Here is a 12,813-nt window from a genome sequence, read left to right on the forward strand (position 1 = left end):
ATCAAACGATGTGTCTGTTGTGACATAGAGGACAGCTTGGGACCGCCTGGTCTGCAGAGCCTGTGATGCTCTGGGGTATCACAGTGCTGTCAGAAACAAGCACACAGGTTTGGCTATTGTGCTTTGTGCTTTAACCACAAAGCCCATCCTTCCTGCCTCTGCCTCAGTGCTCAGCAACAGCCGCAATTGTAGGCACGAGTGGCGTGTAAGCTGTTTTGTGGTGTCTTCTCGCCAACAAGGCCACAGTCCTGTCTATGCTCTGCACATGTGTGATGTGCCTCTGTGCTTGTGTTAGTCAGGTGAACAGCAAAAGGACCATTCTTGATGAGATCACAGGACTTTTTTAAAGGGGAACTGTTGGATATCTTCTCAAAAATTTGCAGTTTGAGTTGACTAATCTATGAAGCATCTGAGACTACAGTCATTAATCCCCTGATACTCTGTATTTCCTGGGGCTTGGATGAAAAGTGCAGGACTTTGGTGCTCCTGTGTCTAGCTCTGGCTGTTGAGGTCCCTTCTTCAGTCTCTCCATCCCTACCTGTAGGGTTGTTTGTCTTTAGAAAGCACCCTGAGATCTGCAGATGAACAGTGCTGTAGACAAGCTGGGTGTTCATATTAACATGGATCGACCCTGGATCTCAAGGGCTTTCAAATGAATAGTCAAGTGGAAGCAGTTTGTATTTATTCTCTCAGTTCCAACAGAATAATTAAGAACAGGATAAACAGTAAGTGCAAATGATGCAATGAAGCATTTGAAGCTCAGGGAGTCACAGAAGAGGAGCCAGTTGATCTTTTTTAGCCCAACAGTTGATGATTTTAGTGATTCTGTAACTGTAGCCTGGGATTTCTTTCTGCTTTTGTAGATGTGGATAAATGTCTTTCCAACCCTTGTCCTGCGCTGGCCACCTGCAACAACACCCGTGGCTCCTATATCTGCCAGTGTCCTCTTGGATATGAGCTGGAAAAAGGAAAGTGCAATTTAGGTAAGAAAATGAAGGTGAAAAGCCAGGGGAGAATAAGGCAGAAATAATTATCTGTAATCTTCTAAAATAAATTAACCTGGGCTCAGGCTAGTTCAGGAGCTTAGTGTTCCTCCCAGCCACCACTTTTACCAAGAGGCTTTTATACAAGTGCAGAATCCGATGCCTGTTGTGCTGGGGTGCTCTGGGGAGCAGGCACAGTGATAGCTAAGGGCTTCTTAAAACCGCAGCAAGTGGTGGGCTCAGGCTTGTTAGTAAGGGCAGATGGGCCCCTTCCATTCCTAGTGTGTTACACAACCCCCAAAAAGCATTCAGCAGTTTATTGTAGCTCCCAGCCCTGCAAACTTTGGTTTGGGCAAAGCGAGTGTCACCTGGACTCGGCGGGATCAGCTGTGTGCAGAAAATTAAGCAGCCGTGAAAGTCTTTGGGAAGATGAAGGTCCTGTTTCATACCTTTAGCATTTCTTCTGCAGCTAGGTTATTAGTTGGAACTCAGCTTCTGACCCCCTCCTTTCTATTACATGACTCTCAATCCCAAGGATTTACAATGTCCCATTGTAAAGGGGAACTTGTTTTGCTAGAGTTTCTTCTGACCCTTAATCAGTGAGGATTAGAGGCATGGAAATTTCGCTAAGGAAACATGAGAGAGGTGTCCCTGAAGGGTGTTTTGAAACATTTCTTTGAGTTGGAATGTGTCAGCTTCTAATTTAGAGAGTTGTTTTGATTATGCCTTGAACAGGCAGATTATATAAATACTGTGAAGGTGATTCTCATCTTATTTTTACCCGGAGCTGTTGCGCTAGAGCTGTCTGATATAAAATTTGTGGTGAAGATAGGCTCTGTGGATGGGAAAAAATGGGAAAGATTTGGAGGCTTTGTAATGTTATCTGCAACCCTATTTGTTTTTCTGGTGGAACATAAGACTGGGGCTCTGAGTTCTCATTTGCACCAAGTATCTCATGACACTTAATACAAGATTTAGGGATATTATCTCTCTTGAGTCTGGACAACTTGGATTATTGCATTCTGCTGCCATAAATCAAATATGAATCTAAGCATGGAAAAATGCATCTTTTGGACCTTGTTTCAAATGTCTTTACTCATTCTGTCCAACAATTTGAAAAATGAGAATCTCCTTTCTACACTGCTCTATTTTGACTTGCTGATTTGCTTTCCTTCCATTGCAGGGAGAGGTACGAGATTTGGCACATTTACCCAAAATTATTATAAATAGCTCTGGTACCTGGAACTGTCTTGTTACTAAATTTCCCCATCTTTCTTTGTGTTCAGGGCTTCTTTTAAATTAGTCAGTGTTTCTATAGGAGACACATGAACAGTGAAATGCTGGCTGTTCAGCAGCACTGAGCTCTGGAATTTGACTGGGGCTGTGGGAACATCACAGTAACCCTTGGGGAAAATCCCAAGGCCAGGACTTTGCTTTTCTGGGGCAGTGACTCTCCAAATCAAGTTTTCTGTCTGCTGCCTGAAGGGGTTTTCCATGCAGACGGGCTCTCAAGAAAGGCAGATGAAACTGCAGCTATACATGGCAAGGAAATGTGTGTTCCAACTAACTTGTCTTATTCTCCTTTTTAGTAAGAATATTTATTGGGCAGGTGCCCCAGAATCTTAATATTAGCCATGGGAAGTATGCAGAGCTCCACTACGTTGAGAGTGATATCCTGAAGATGGTGAGTGTCCTTGCTGGGACTTTGGTGATGCTGCTGGGACAGGTCCCCTTTGCTCCTCTTATACTTGTCATGGGAATACACAAGACTCTGTAGGGGGGATTTACCCTTTTTAATCATTGAACCATCCTGGTCTGGTGTAAGTAGGGCTGGTGAGGTGTATGCTTTCAAATCCCAGTACACTTCTGTCCCCTGCCCTGCTCAGGCTGTCAAGACAGCAGCAGAGATCTGGCCCCTAATGGGGCTTAAAACAGCACGTCTGCCCAGAAAATCCTGAAGCCTTTTTTGTAAAGCAATGTGGCTGGATTAATGCTTCTGTAGCCTCTGTCCTTTCTTAGTGTCTTCTGGCTGCATTGCCTTTTCCAGACCTCAGAAGTACATTAGCGCTCCTTCAAGGTCAAACATTAAAACAGTAGCTGTGGGTTTCCTTGTTCATCAGTAAGTCTCACAGGTGCTGGGGTGGGCTGGACTGCAGCTGGTTTTGCTTTTAGCCAAACCCCATGGGATGAAGCACAGCAGCAGTACCCACCATTCTTTCTCTTAGTGGAGGTTCCCAGCCATGCTGTCACAACCAGGTGGCCCTTGGTCAGTTGGGAGCAAGTGCTGGGTGAGCTGGTGGCTTCTCTGTATGCTGTGCCATCAGTTATTCCTAAAAGATTCCTGGGCTGGGCGTAGGTACATCTCTGTGACTTTTAGCCAGATCATTGCATGTATGGGGTCACCCTGCTAGCAGTTTCTGTGCTGGCTGCAGTTTATCCCAACTCTTTATGGAGTAGGTGATTTGGAGACGCAACCACATGAGGGGGGTCACCATGATGCTGCCTGCATGGCTTGTTCTGGGAGGTGAACTAAAAAAAACCCCCATGTGGATCCAAGGGGAGGGAGGCTCCTCAGACAGTGTACAGTCTCCAGGGGTGTGCTTGGAACTTGGCCTCATGCCGGGCTCTCTACCTGCTGGCTTCTGGCTCGTCTCAACCTTCACAGTCACGCAGTGGAGCCCTAGGTAGATGCTCATGTCAGAACTCCCAGGAATTAATTCCTGTCCAAGGCTGCACGATGGTGACTTTGGCCATCCTTTGCTGGCAGCAGGATGGTGCATCTTCTTACTGAGCAGATGAACTGCTGGAATGCTCAGAGCCCCCTCGGACTCAGTAGGCGGCTCTGATGAATGCAGGGTATCATGTCAGTGACCCAGGAGGGCTGTCCCATGCTGCCATGTCCACAGGGCTGCCTTCCTCCATCATCCCCCAGGGCACTAAAAGCTGTTCTCTCCTTCCTTGCAGCTTGATGCATCCCTGTCAGGCTTGCCAGGATACCACCACTCCACAGTTAAGGCGACCAGGTAAGGCTAAGGCTACCAGGGGAAGAGTGAGAAACTCAAGTGTTTGGGATATTCAACTTGAGATCCATGGTTTCCAGTTTGAGTGGGTGCTGGGCTTGATGCAATGCAGCCCAGTGGTAGTGCAAAGCATGGGGAATGTTTGACCACCTTGCCCATCTGTCCTGGTACCCTCTTCCTGGCCAGAGCTGCATGGGGATGGGCTTGTGAGCTGCCCAGGAGAGGTTCATGGCTGGTTTCAAAGTGAGCAACCAGCAACCCTTTCACCCCAAGTTTACATCTCTCTGTGTAAGCTTGTCCTGGTTTTAAGGTCTGTTACAATGCACGGCTGTTTGACTGTGTATGCAATACCATGTGTGTGATAAGCATCGCTCGCTTGTGTTATTAAGAGTCCTATGTATAAGGTGCTAACGATGACATCAGACTGACCTGTGATACTCAGGGCTGTTTTGTTTTGTTTTCTGTTAGGGATGCAAATTTTGTGCGTGTTTCAGTGCAATCCACGTTCTCTCTAGCATCCAACGTGACTTTGTACGATGTTGTCAGCAGCGTGCAAAGCTACATTCAAGCTTGCAAATCCCCCACAGAAACCTGCCAGTTCCTCTCCAGCCTGAAACCACTCCACAGAGGTAAACAGCATCTGGAGGGACTGTGATGGGAGGGACGAGGGCTGTTTGATTTGGCTTCTTTTATAACAGAGGGGAGAAAGATTTTAGCATTTGAAAACAAAAAAACGCAACCCTCTGAATCTTTTTTATCTTATTTAAATGGCAGTCATCTTAAGAGCCCTGCGGTATAAAAAGGATGCAGATACCGAGCCTTATCTCTGCCACATGTGTGAGAAATCTGCCTCTCTGTGAAAACATCATGCAGCACAGGATTAGAGGCATTGTAGGGCAGGCTTTCATCTCTGGGATGTGACACCAAGCCCCGGCCAGATCAAAAAACCATAGAGCCTTAATTCCACCCACGTGGCCAGGAGCTGGAGAAATGGGATAACAGCCAAAAGAGAACCCCCCCACCCCATGAAGTCAATTAGAGCTGCTGAAGGCTACATGGGGAGCTGTGCTCTCCTACCCACCCAGTTTCAGTGTTGCAGGATGTAAAAATGGTTCTCAAGAGCTTTCAATTTCTGTACTGAATCATATACCTGCCAAAGGGGAACGTAGGTGCAGCACAGAGACCTGGAGAAGCACATCAGTGTTGTGCAGGACCTTCTCCAGGTGGATCCCTTTAGTGGTGGTGGCCCTGTGCTATGCACCTGGTCCTCCCTTTCTGAGGGAGAGAGAGCAGAAATTTAGTGGTGAGAAGTATGTGCAGGATGCAGGGAGTGAGCACCCTTGAAAGATAGGCTCCTGCAAGGACACTTCTGCACATGGAGCTCTGTGACTTTGGGGTTCAAGGCTTTGAAGATCAAGGGCTAAGCCTGGGTGTAGTGGGAAACCCCTCGGATTATTTTGGCAAAGTAAAGACAGAGATGAGAAATTTAGCATGTGCTGTTATTTTATGTGCCATGGGTTGAATGAAATTGTTTTGGTAGATTTATTCAGGTTGTATCTAGCTGTTACTTCTGCTACAATGCTTCTGGTAAGTCTATTTCTATCTTAAAATAAGCAGAATAAGAAACAAATTATATTCTCATGTAAGTACTCAAAAGAAAAGATGTTGGGTCAAAAATAATGATGGATCTAGCAGGGAGAGGTCTGTAAAAGGTGAGTGCCAAACGAGTGACACGTTTTCCATAAAATCCTGTTTCTTGTGAACAGTTTTTCATTTGCTCACTCCGTTTAGTCTGACCTCCTAGCAAAAAATGTGAGAATGCAGGGACACAGTTTCCATCATTTACCCACAGTTTTGCTGAATGCTCATTGTAACAGACCTCACTGTCTGAAGTGAGCCACTGCTTCAAAGTCATGTCAGTGAACGGACGGATTCTTTGTCTGAAAAATGAAAAAATCCAGTGCTTAATATTGAAGTGGAAAAAAACCCTTGTTTTGGGCTGAGCAAAATGTTTTGCTTGATATAAACTTAAAAATTGATCTGTTGAGCTGTCTGAGGGGGTGAATGTGTTTCAGCTTGAGCCAAACCAAGTTTTTCCTTTTTCACTTCCCCTTCTGCCTTCGAGCTGAAGCATTTAGCCTCAAAAGCTCCTTTTGCCTGTGCAAACAAGAGCAGATACACAAGAAATGGTGGCAGAACATAATGTTGACTGTCTCCTAATGGACCAAGCATTATTTTATAAAAAAGGAGGTGAAAGCAGCTGACATTGGCCACCTCTTCCCCACAGTTGGCAGCTTGTGCAAGCAGAAGGACCCCGAATGCGATAAGGAAACTTCCGAATGCACCGACTTAGATGGGGTCGCGCTCTGCCAGTGCAAAAGTGGGTACTTCAAGTACAACAAGATGGACCACTCCTGCAGAGGTATGGCTCAAGATGTGGTGTATTTTCGCCTGAATTTTGCTTCACCTTTTTGTTCCAGTGGAAATGAGCATGTGCATTGCTGTGCATACAAGGAGCTCAGTATTATGAATAAATATTAACAGCTCAAGTTTCTTCTATTTAGTTAGGGGACTCCTCAGCAGACACTGAAGATACAGTCTCTCTCTAGGAATAATATTATCTCTTTCTGGAGCAAGCTGTGAGTCACAGCGATCGAGAAGAGGGAAAAAGGGGCCCGACTGCTTTGGGCTCCAGTTCAGTGGCACAGAGCAGAGATGACGTGCGGCTCTGCCTGTTTTGATTTTGTCTGAACTCTCAGCGAACTTTAGGAGAGGTGCTTTAAACTCACAAGCTTATATTAATACACCATCAATATTTTTAAAATACATATCTGAAAATGATTATTAACTTCTTTTCAGCCGTCTTCCTAATAGAAATTTTAAGCTTAAGGGCTATATTCTTTTTTTAGCTATTCCTCACATCATGAAATCTAGTTTCAGTGCATTTTAAACAAGGTCTTTATCAAAAGATAAAATGACTTTCTGTAGGATCAGGGTGTCCATTCCCTAGTGCCAGCAGTTGTTCTAGGGCTTCTTAGGAAATGGAGTCTTCTGATGACATATCAGTAAGAATTGCACTAGTGGTTATATACTGTGTCTGGCAGGGTCTGCTGGGTTGCTATTGAAATAGGAGGAGATGCTTTGTTAATTCCAAATCTGATCAGAGAGTCAGAAAAATGTGTCTGTAAGTAACTTATGTGCTGTGGGCTCTGGGATGGACATCTTGAAGATGGGCATCTCTGGGTTCCAGGTTATGGTCCTGCCTCTCCTCTGCTCTGTAGCTCCAGGCAAAACCTTTCTGCTTTGTGGTTCCCTTCCTCTTGTATGCTGGGGGAAGGATTTTTATTAGGAAATACTGACTGTCTCCACCTACATTTGAGAGGCACAGACTGGTTCATGCAGCGAGCAGGGAACTGAGCTGAAACCTGGGAGGCTTTCGCCCAATTCCTGCTCCACCCCTTACAGTGGGGACCCAGGACAAGTTACTCCGTTCTTTCTTCTCCATGTCCCTTGCCAAGCAGTGTTGTGAAGATAAATATCTGAAAGGCTGAGAGACACTTGAGTGTGATGACAGCTAAGAAATCTAACATCTTGTACATGTGGTTACTCCCTACTTATGGTTCTTGTTTGCTGTGCAAAATATAAACCCCCTACCTGCACACAGTGAGGCCTTGATTCCCCTCAGCTTGCTGTTCTCAGTAGGAAACATCTTACTGACCAGTTTGAGAGTGTCTGAGGGACAGAGTTGGTGTGGGATTTAGGCTGCAGCGAAGTGGCATGAGGGTAGCAGCAACGGCACGGTGCTCTGCTCCAGCAAGATACCCCTTTTTAGCATCACTCCATTCTTGTGCAGGGTGGTTGGGATTTTTAAAGGTCTATTCAAAAGCCAAGCTACAGCCCCCACTTGATATTTAGTGCCATTCACTCTGATAAATATAGCATACAATATGCCAGCCTCTTTGAAAATCTCTGCCCTTTCAGTGGCCAAACAGGAACCAAGGTCTCCTGAGCATCCAGCCCTCATTGTGGGTCATGAAACTGCGGCGCAGCGACTCCAATTATAGTATTTGCAAAGAGGGAAACAGCTATTGTGCTGCCCTGTCCGGTCTCCCCGTGGGAAGGTGGGTGCGGCTGGGAGAGCTACCGGGGCATCAGCCACCCCGACCCCCAGAGATTGTTTTGTCCTGCCTTACGATGTCTGTCCCCCAGGGCATGCTGAAAAAAGCACCTCCTGGACCAAGGAGAGGTTGGGTCTCTGAGCCACAGGAGTTTCAGCGTTAGCCATTGTACTGCTTGGTGCGCAGTTTGGTTGCCTCTGGGTTGTTGCTGGTTTTCAATCTTCCCGGTATCCTCAAGGCTCTTTCAGAAGCAGGGCGACAAACCCAACGTGCCAACTTTTCCAGGGCATGCTATTTTTAATGGTGCAGTGTTTCCTGAGCTAAGCAAGGAGCAGTAAACAACATTTTCAGAGACCCCTGAGTCTCTTTCTGGAAGGCAAAGGCAAAGTAATCCCAAGTAGAGAAGTACAACTAGATAACTTTGCTTGGCCCCTGACACTTAAGCCTTTCCTCTGTTCTCTGCTCATGTTTGGAAACTTGCTGAGTGAGTGTGACAGCGCTAGCTCTCCTGGGATCGTGTTCAAAGGAGCAGGAAAGATGCCAAAGGAGAAAGAAAACTGGCAGGAAAAGACTGGGTGAGGAGAGGAAAAGACATAAGCACTGAGCATTTAAGTTGAGAGAGATGAATGTGCAGGATCTTGCTTTTCCTCCTTACTGCTCTATAGCTCCTGGCCTGAGAGCTGTGTGCCCGTGGTGGGGTCCAAGGGCTGCTCCTGCCCAAGGCACAGCTCCAGATTGGAGACCGCTCAAGGTATGCATGCCCTACACACATGACTTGGTAGGGCTGAGGGGGTGAGAGCAGGCTGGGCTCCAGCATCTGTTGGCAGGCTCCTCCAGGCCTTCCCAATGTTGGGAGTACCCGAGGCTGCTGTGCTCATTAGAGAAGGCAACTCCAGTGAGCTATAGAGGTGATGTCTCCCTCCTGTTCACTACAGATTTCATTCTTGCCTGATCTTGGGGCTTGCTTTGGTAGAACATTTGCTCCGTAGCATTTTCAGTCTGCTTTTGTTAGCAAGTGAAAGGAGCAACCCAGACAGTCCCGTTTTGTTAATGCCTCGATGTTATGAATGATCCAGGCAAGGATCCCTTGGGAGTTATCACTCCTGTTGTTGGCTGTTGGTTGACTGAGGTTCTTGCCTCTTGCCCAGTTACCTCTGGTCTCTTCCTTGATTTCCTTGCCCTCCCTGTCCCCAACTCTAAGGAAATAAATGGAGTGAAAGAAGTAGTGAAGGAGTGTGGGGTTATACAGAGCAGAGAAAGGGGTGGAAGACCAGTTATCATGAACATCAGCCTCCTCATCATTGTTGGTGCCAGTTGCTGTGGCAAGTCTGTGCCTAGAGCTGAAATATTCATGATGTGAGAGCATCACCCAGCTGCATCCACGCACCCCGCAGGGAAAACAACATGCTTAGGGACATGAGATGCTTAGTAAGTGGTATATAAGCAAATGATTTCAGACCACAAGCAAGGCCATGTATCCAAAAGCAGAGTGCCAGGCACACTGTGGGTTGCGTCTCTGGAAAGCAGAGACTTGGGCAGAGCTGCAAAGAGAGACTGGCAGGTAAAGAAGAGGTTCCCAGCTCTGGCTTCTAAGGTCCCTGGGTGAATTTAGGGGGCACGGGCAGGCAGAAGAGGGGAAGTTTTGCTGTCCTTGGGCTTGTGACATCTATTTCTGGGAACCAGAAATTAAAGGGCCAAAGAGAACCCGTAAATATTCAGAGAAAAACTGCAATAATCAGGGGGACTCAAAGATCACGGTGCACTTGGCTTTATTAAAGGCAAAGGAGTGATTTGATGGTGAGGAGGAGAAATGTGATCATCTAACCTTTCTCAGCCTAGCAAGAAAACATCCAAAGGCTGGAATTTGACACTGGGATAATTCAGACCAGAAAGAAGGTGAATGTTTTTAATGGCTGGAGAAATTAACTTCATGAGCATCTGACCCAGGGTTGTGGTTGATTGTCTGTCACTGAAAATAATAAAATCAATCTTGGATGGTTCTCTAAAATGTAGCTCCAGTTCAACTATTTGGTTTGAAACTGGAATTAAATTTGGGGAATTTCTGTGACCTGTACTATGAGGGGAAGGTCACAGTCACATTGCTCCCTTCTGGCATCAATATCACTCTTTATTGGTGCTGGAAGAGCCATAAACTTCTGAACCCTGCCAGAATACCAGTGCTCTCTTGGTTTACTGTGATATTGCCAGCCCATCCTAATGGACATTACACATTTGTCCTTCTTCCTTCCTCCCCTTCTGTGCTAAGTATTTCTGAAAATACAGTTACTAGCTGTGCCAGAGGGGAAAAAAGCATCTGGTGTGCTGGGAGCAGCAGCAGAGGAGTGAAGGCTTTGCTGTGGCTTAGCTGGGGCCTCTGCTGGAAGCTCTCTCTTCTTCCCAGAGATTCCCTTGCCCTTGCTGGAGTTAGAGAGCACTGGAGCTTTCAGCTGTGAGTGATCCCTACAGTTAGAGAACAAGGCAGAGGGAAGAGGGCTTGAGAGCTGCTGCCTCACCAGTTTTAAGCCTAAATTGTGTCTGAGGAGAAAAAATCCCCAATAAATCCATGAGCAATTTTGTTTTCACTTAATCTGGTTTTGTTCCTGGCAGAGCGTGCTGCAGGGGTTTCTCAGGCCCCCCGTGTTTTGCAGACCCACAAGGGCTGCTGGATGTGCTGGCCCTGACTTGTCCCTTTGCCCAAAGTGACTCAGCCTGTGTCACTGTATGTCACTGCTACCCAGGTCTTTGAGTGACCACCTTCACTGCCTCTGCTAATGGCAGCGTGTCCTCAGGAGCTCTGGTGGGACTATTGCTGAGAAAAGCTGTGATTTTATCAGTAATCTGAGGTTCATCATTGTATATCCAGTGTAATTGTATGGTTAACACCTTTGCTGTTCATCAGAAGGGATCAGATAATCCCAGTGATGAGATAGCTGCCCAGAACCGCAGAAATGGTTTTTCTTTGAAATGGGGATTACAGTTTTTCACCAACATTTTGTACAGGGCAGTTTTCTGGGTTATTTAGATCTAGCAACTTCAATTTCCATTCTATAGTAAAATATGATAGGATAAAATTTGATTTAGCTCCAAATCAGCAAGAAAAGGAAAAAAGGTGACATGGGGCAAAGGGTAACACACCTCTTTTGGGTTACCCCAATTGCTTTTGTGGAATTAACATTTAAAAGTAATTAATAATGCACATCAATGCTAGAGGAGCCCAGTTCAAACGAGGTCTGAGGCACTTGCAGATTTGTTTGTGGGAAGCAGTATGAGTGTGCAGTGAGCTTCCATTTGGGCAAGAAGAGATTCTGCTGGGAATTACGTTACCAGCTGCCCACCCCGTGCCAGGCTCCCAGGCAGCTCTGCTAGAAAGCCCCTGTATGGTCCCATCAGAGCCAGCAGAAGGTGACTCGAAATTCACGGTGTTTTGCCTAAAACAGAGGAGATGCTGCCTCACATCAGAGTGCATCCTGTTCCTGCAGCACAGGCAGGACCGGAGGTTGGGTGGGGTGAGGCTTTGTTGGGAAGCGGCGATGGAAAGTCCCTCCTCCCCTGCACCACTGCGCGGTGCTCACGGACCTTCTCTCTTCTCTCTTTGTAGCCTGTGAAGATGGTTATAAACTGGAAAATGAGACCTGTGTGAGGTATGGTGACTGTTCTGCCCTCCTCCTACCCCACCATCCTTCTTAACAGTGCTTTGCCGACCTGTTGGCACAACTAAGGCACTGAAACTCCCTGTTGTTTTCTGTTACCAGCTGCCCGTTTGGCTTAGGTGGATTCAACTGTGGGAACCGTAAGTACTGAGCTTTGTTTCTTTTAATATCCACAGCATGAGAAGTGGGAAATTTGAGACAAGTAATTGCAAATGATTAAGTCTAAGATGCAGGAGGCACGAAGTATTTTTTTTGGTGTTTTTTGTTTCTTCATTTTCTGTTGAAATATATTTTGTTGACCACCTTTGACAAAGTGTTAACTCCTAGGAGATCTCCTTTCTGTGGATACTCTGTCATGATAGCTTATATAGTTGGCCCTCTTAAAGCAAGGTATTTGGAGGTGAATCCATGAAATATAATTTGAATTATTCTGATCTATCAGTGAGGGGAATCCACCTCCTAGGGAAACAAGAGCTTGCTCTTTCTTCAGCAGGAGATCCCCAACCCCACCCATTTCACTTAAAAATTCAAGGCAATATTGCTTACAGAGGGAAGAGAAGTGGGCAGCAAACAGTTAATCTCTTTGCATGAGGTTTTTGATATGTTTACATTAGTATTTACAACCCCATGGCTGTTTCTAAATGAGTCTCTGTCTCTTCCATCTGTAGCCTATCAGCTCATCACTGTGGTGATCGCAGCTGCAGGAGGAGGACTTCTGCTTATCATGGGCATAGCATTGATTGTCACCTGCTGCCGGTAGGTACCACGGCAGGCCCTGGCTCGTATGGCATCCTCTCAGTGGGTTATAACACACTTAGTGCTCCGCACATGAGCCCTGAAGGACTAAAACACAGGATAGATATTTTAATCAGAGGTGCTGAAGTGTTGGATTGTGCTTTGATTTGGGGCTTTTTTTCCAGCAGCTGGGCTAAAAAGTGCAACTCAGTGTCTCTTAAGGATGCGACTGGCAATCGTGTCCTCTAAGGATGGAGAGGCGAAGGAGTCCTTCCCCCTCAAAGCTGTAAGGCAGACAGGGAGCAGT

The 12,813-nt window shown here is 46.3% G+C and overlaps 1 protein-coding gene across 1 annotated transcript in view; it reads left to right on the forward strand.

The window, feature by feature from the left end:
• The window catches only part of HEG1 (heart development protein with EGF like domains 1), a gene marked incomplete at its 5' end in the record, with an annotated part of 48,533 nt that overhangs the window by 32,112 nt on the left and 3,608 nt on the right, over window positions 1-12,813 (forward strand). The window contains 8 exon segments of the mRNA XM_084265673.1: window positions 864-983; window positions 2,573-2,667; window positions 3,948-4,006; window positions 4,472-4,632; window positions 6,291-6,425; window positions 11,720-11,762; window positions 11,874-11,911; window positions 12,440-12,527. Of these exon segments, the coding sequence (XP_084121799.1) occupies window positions 864-983; window positions 2,573-2,667; window positions 3,948-4,006; window positions 4,472-4,632; window positions 6,291-6,425; window positions 11,720-11,762; window positions 11,874-11,911; window positions 12,440-12,527 (739 nt within the window).

The sequence above is a fragment of the Gallinula chloropus genome (genome assembly GCF_964237585.1).
Source record: "Gallinula chloropus genome assembly, chromosome: 5".
NCBI lineage: Eukaryota > Metazoa > Chordata > Aves > Gruiformes > Rallidae > Gallinula > Gallinula chloropus.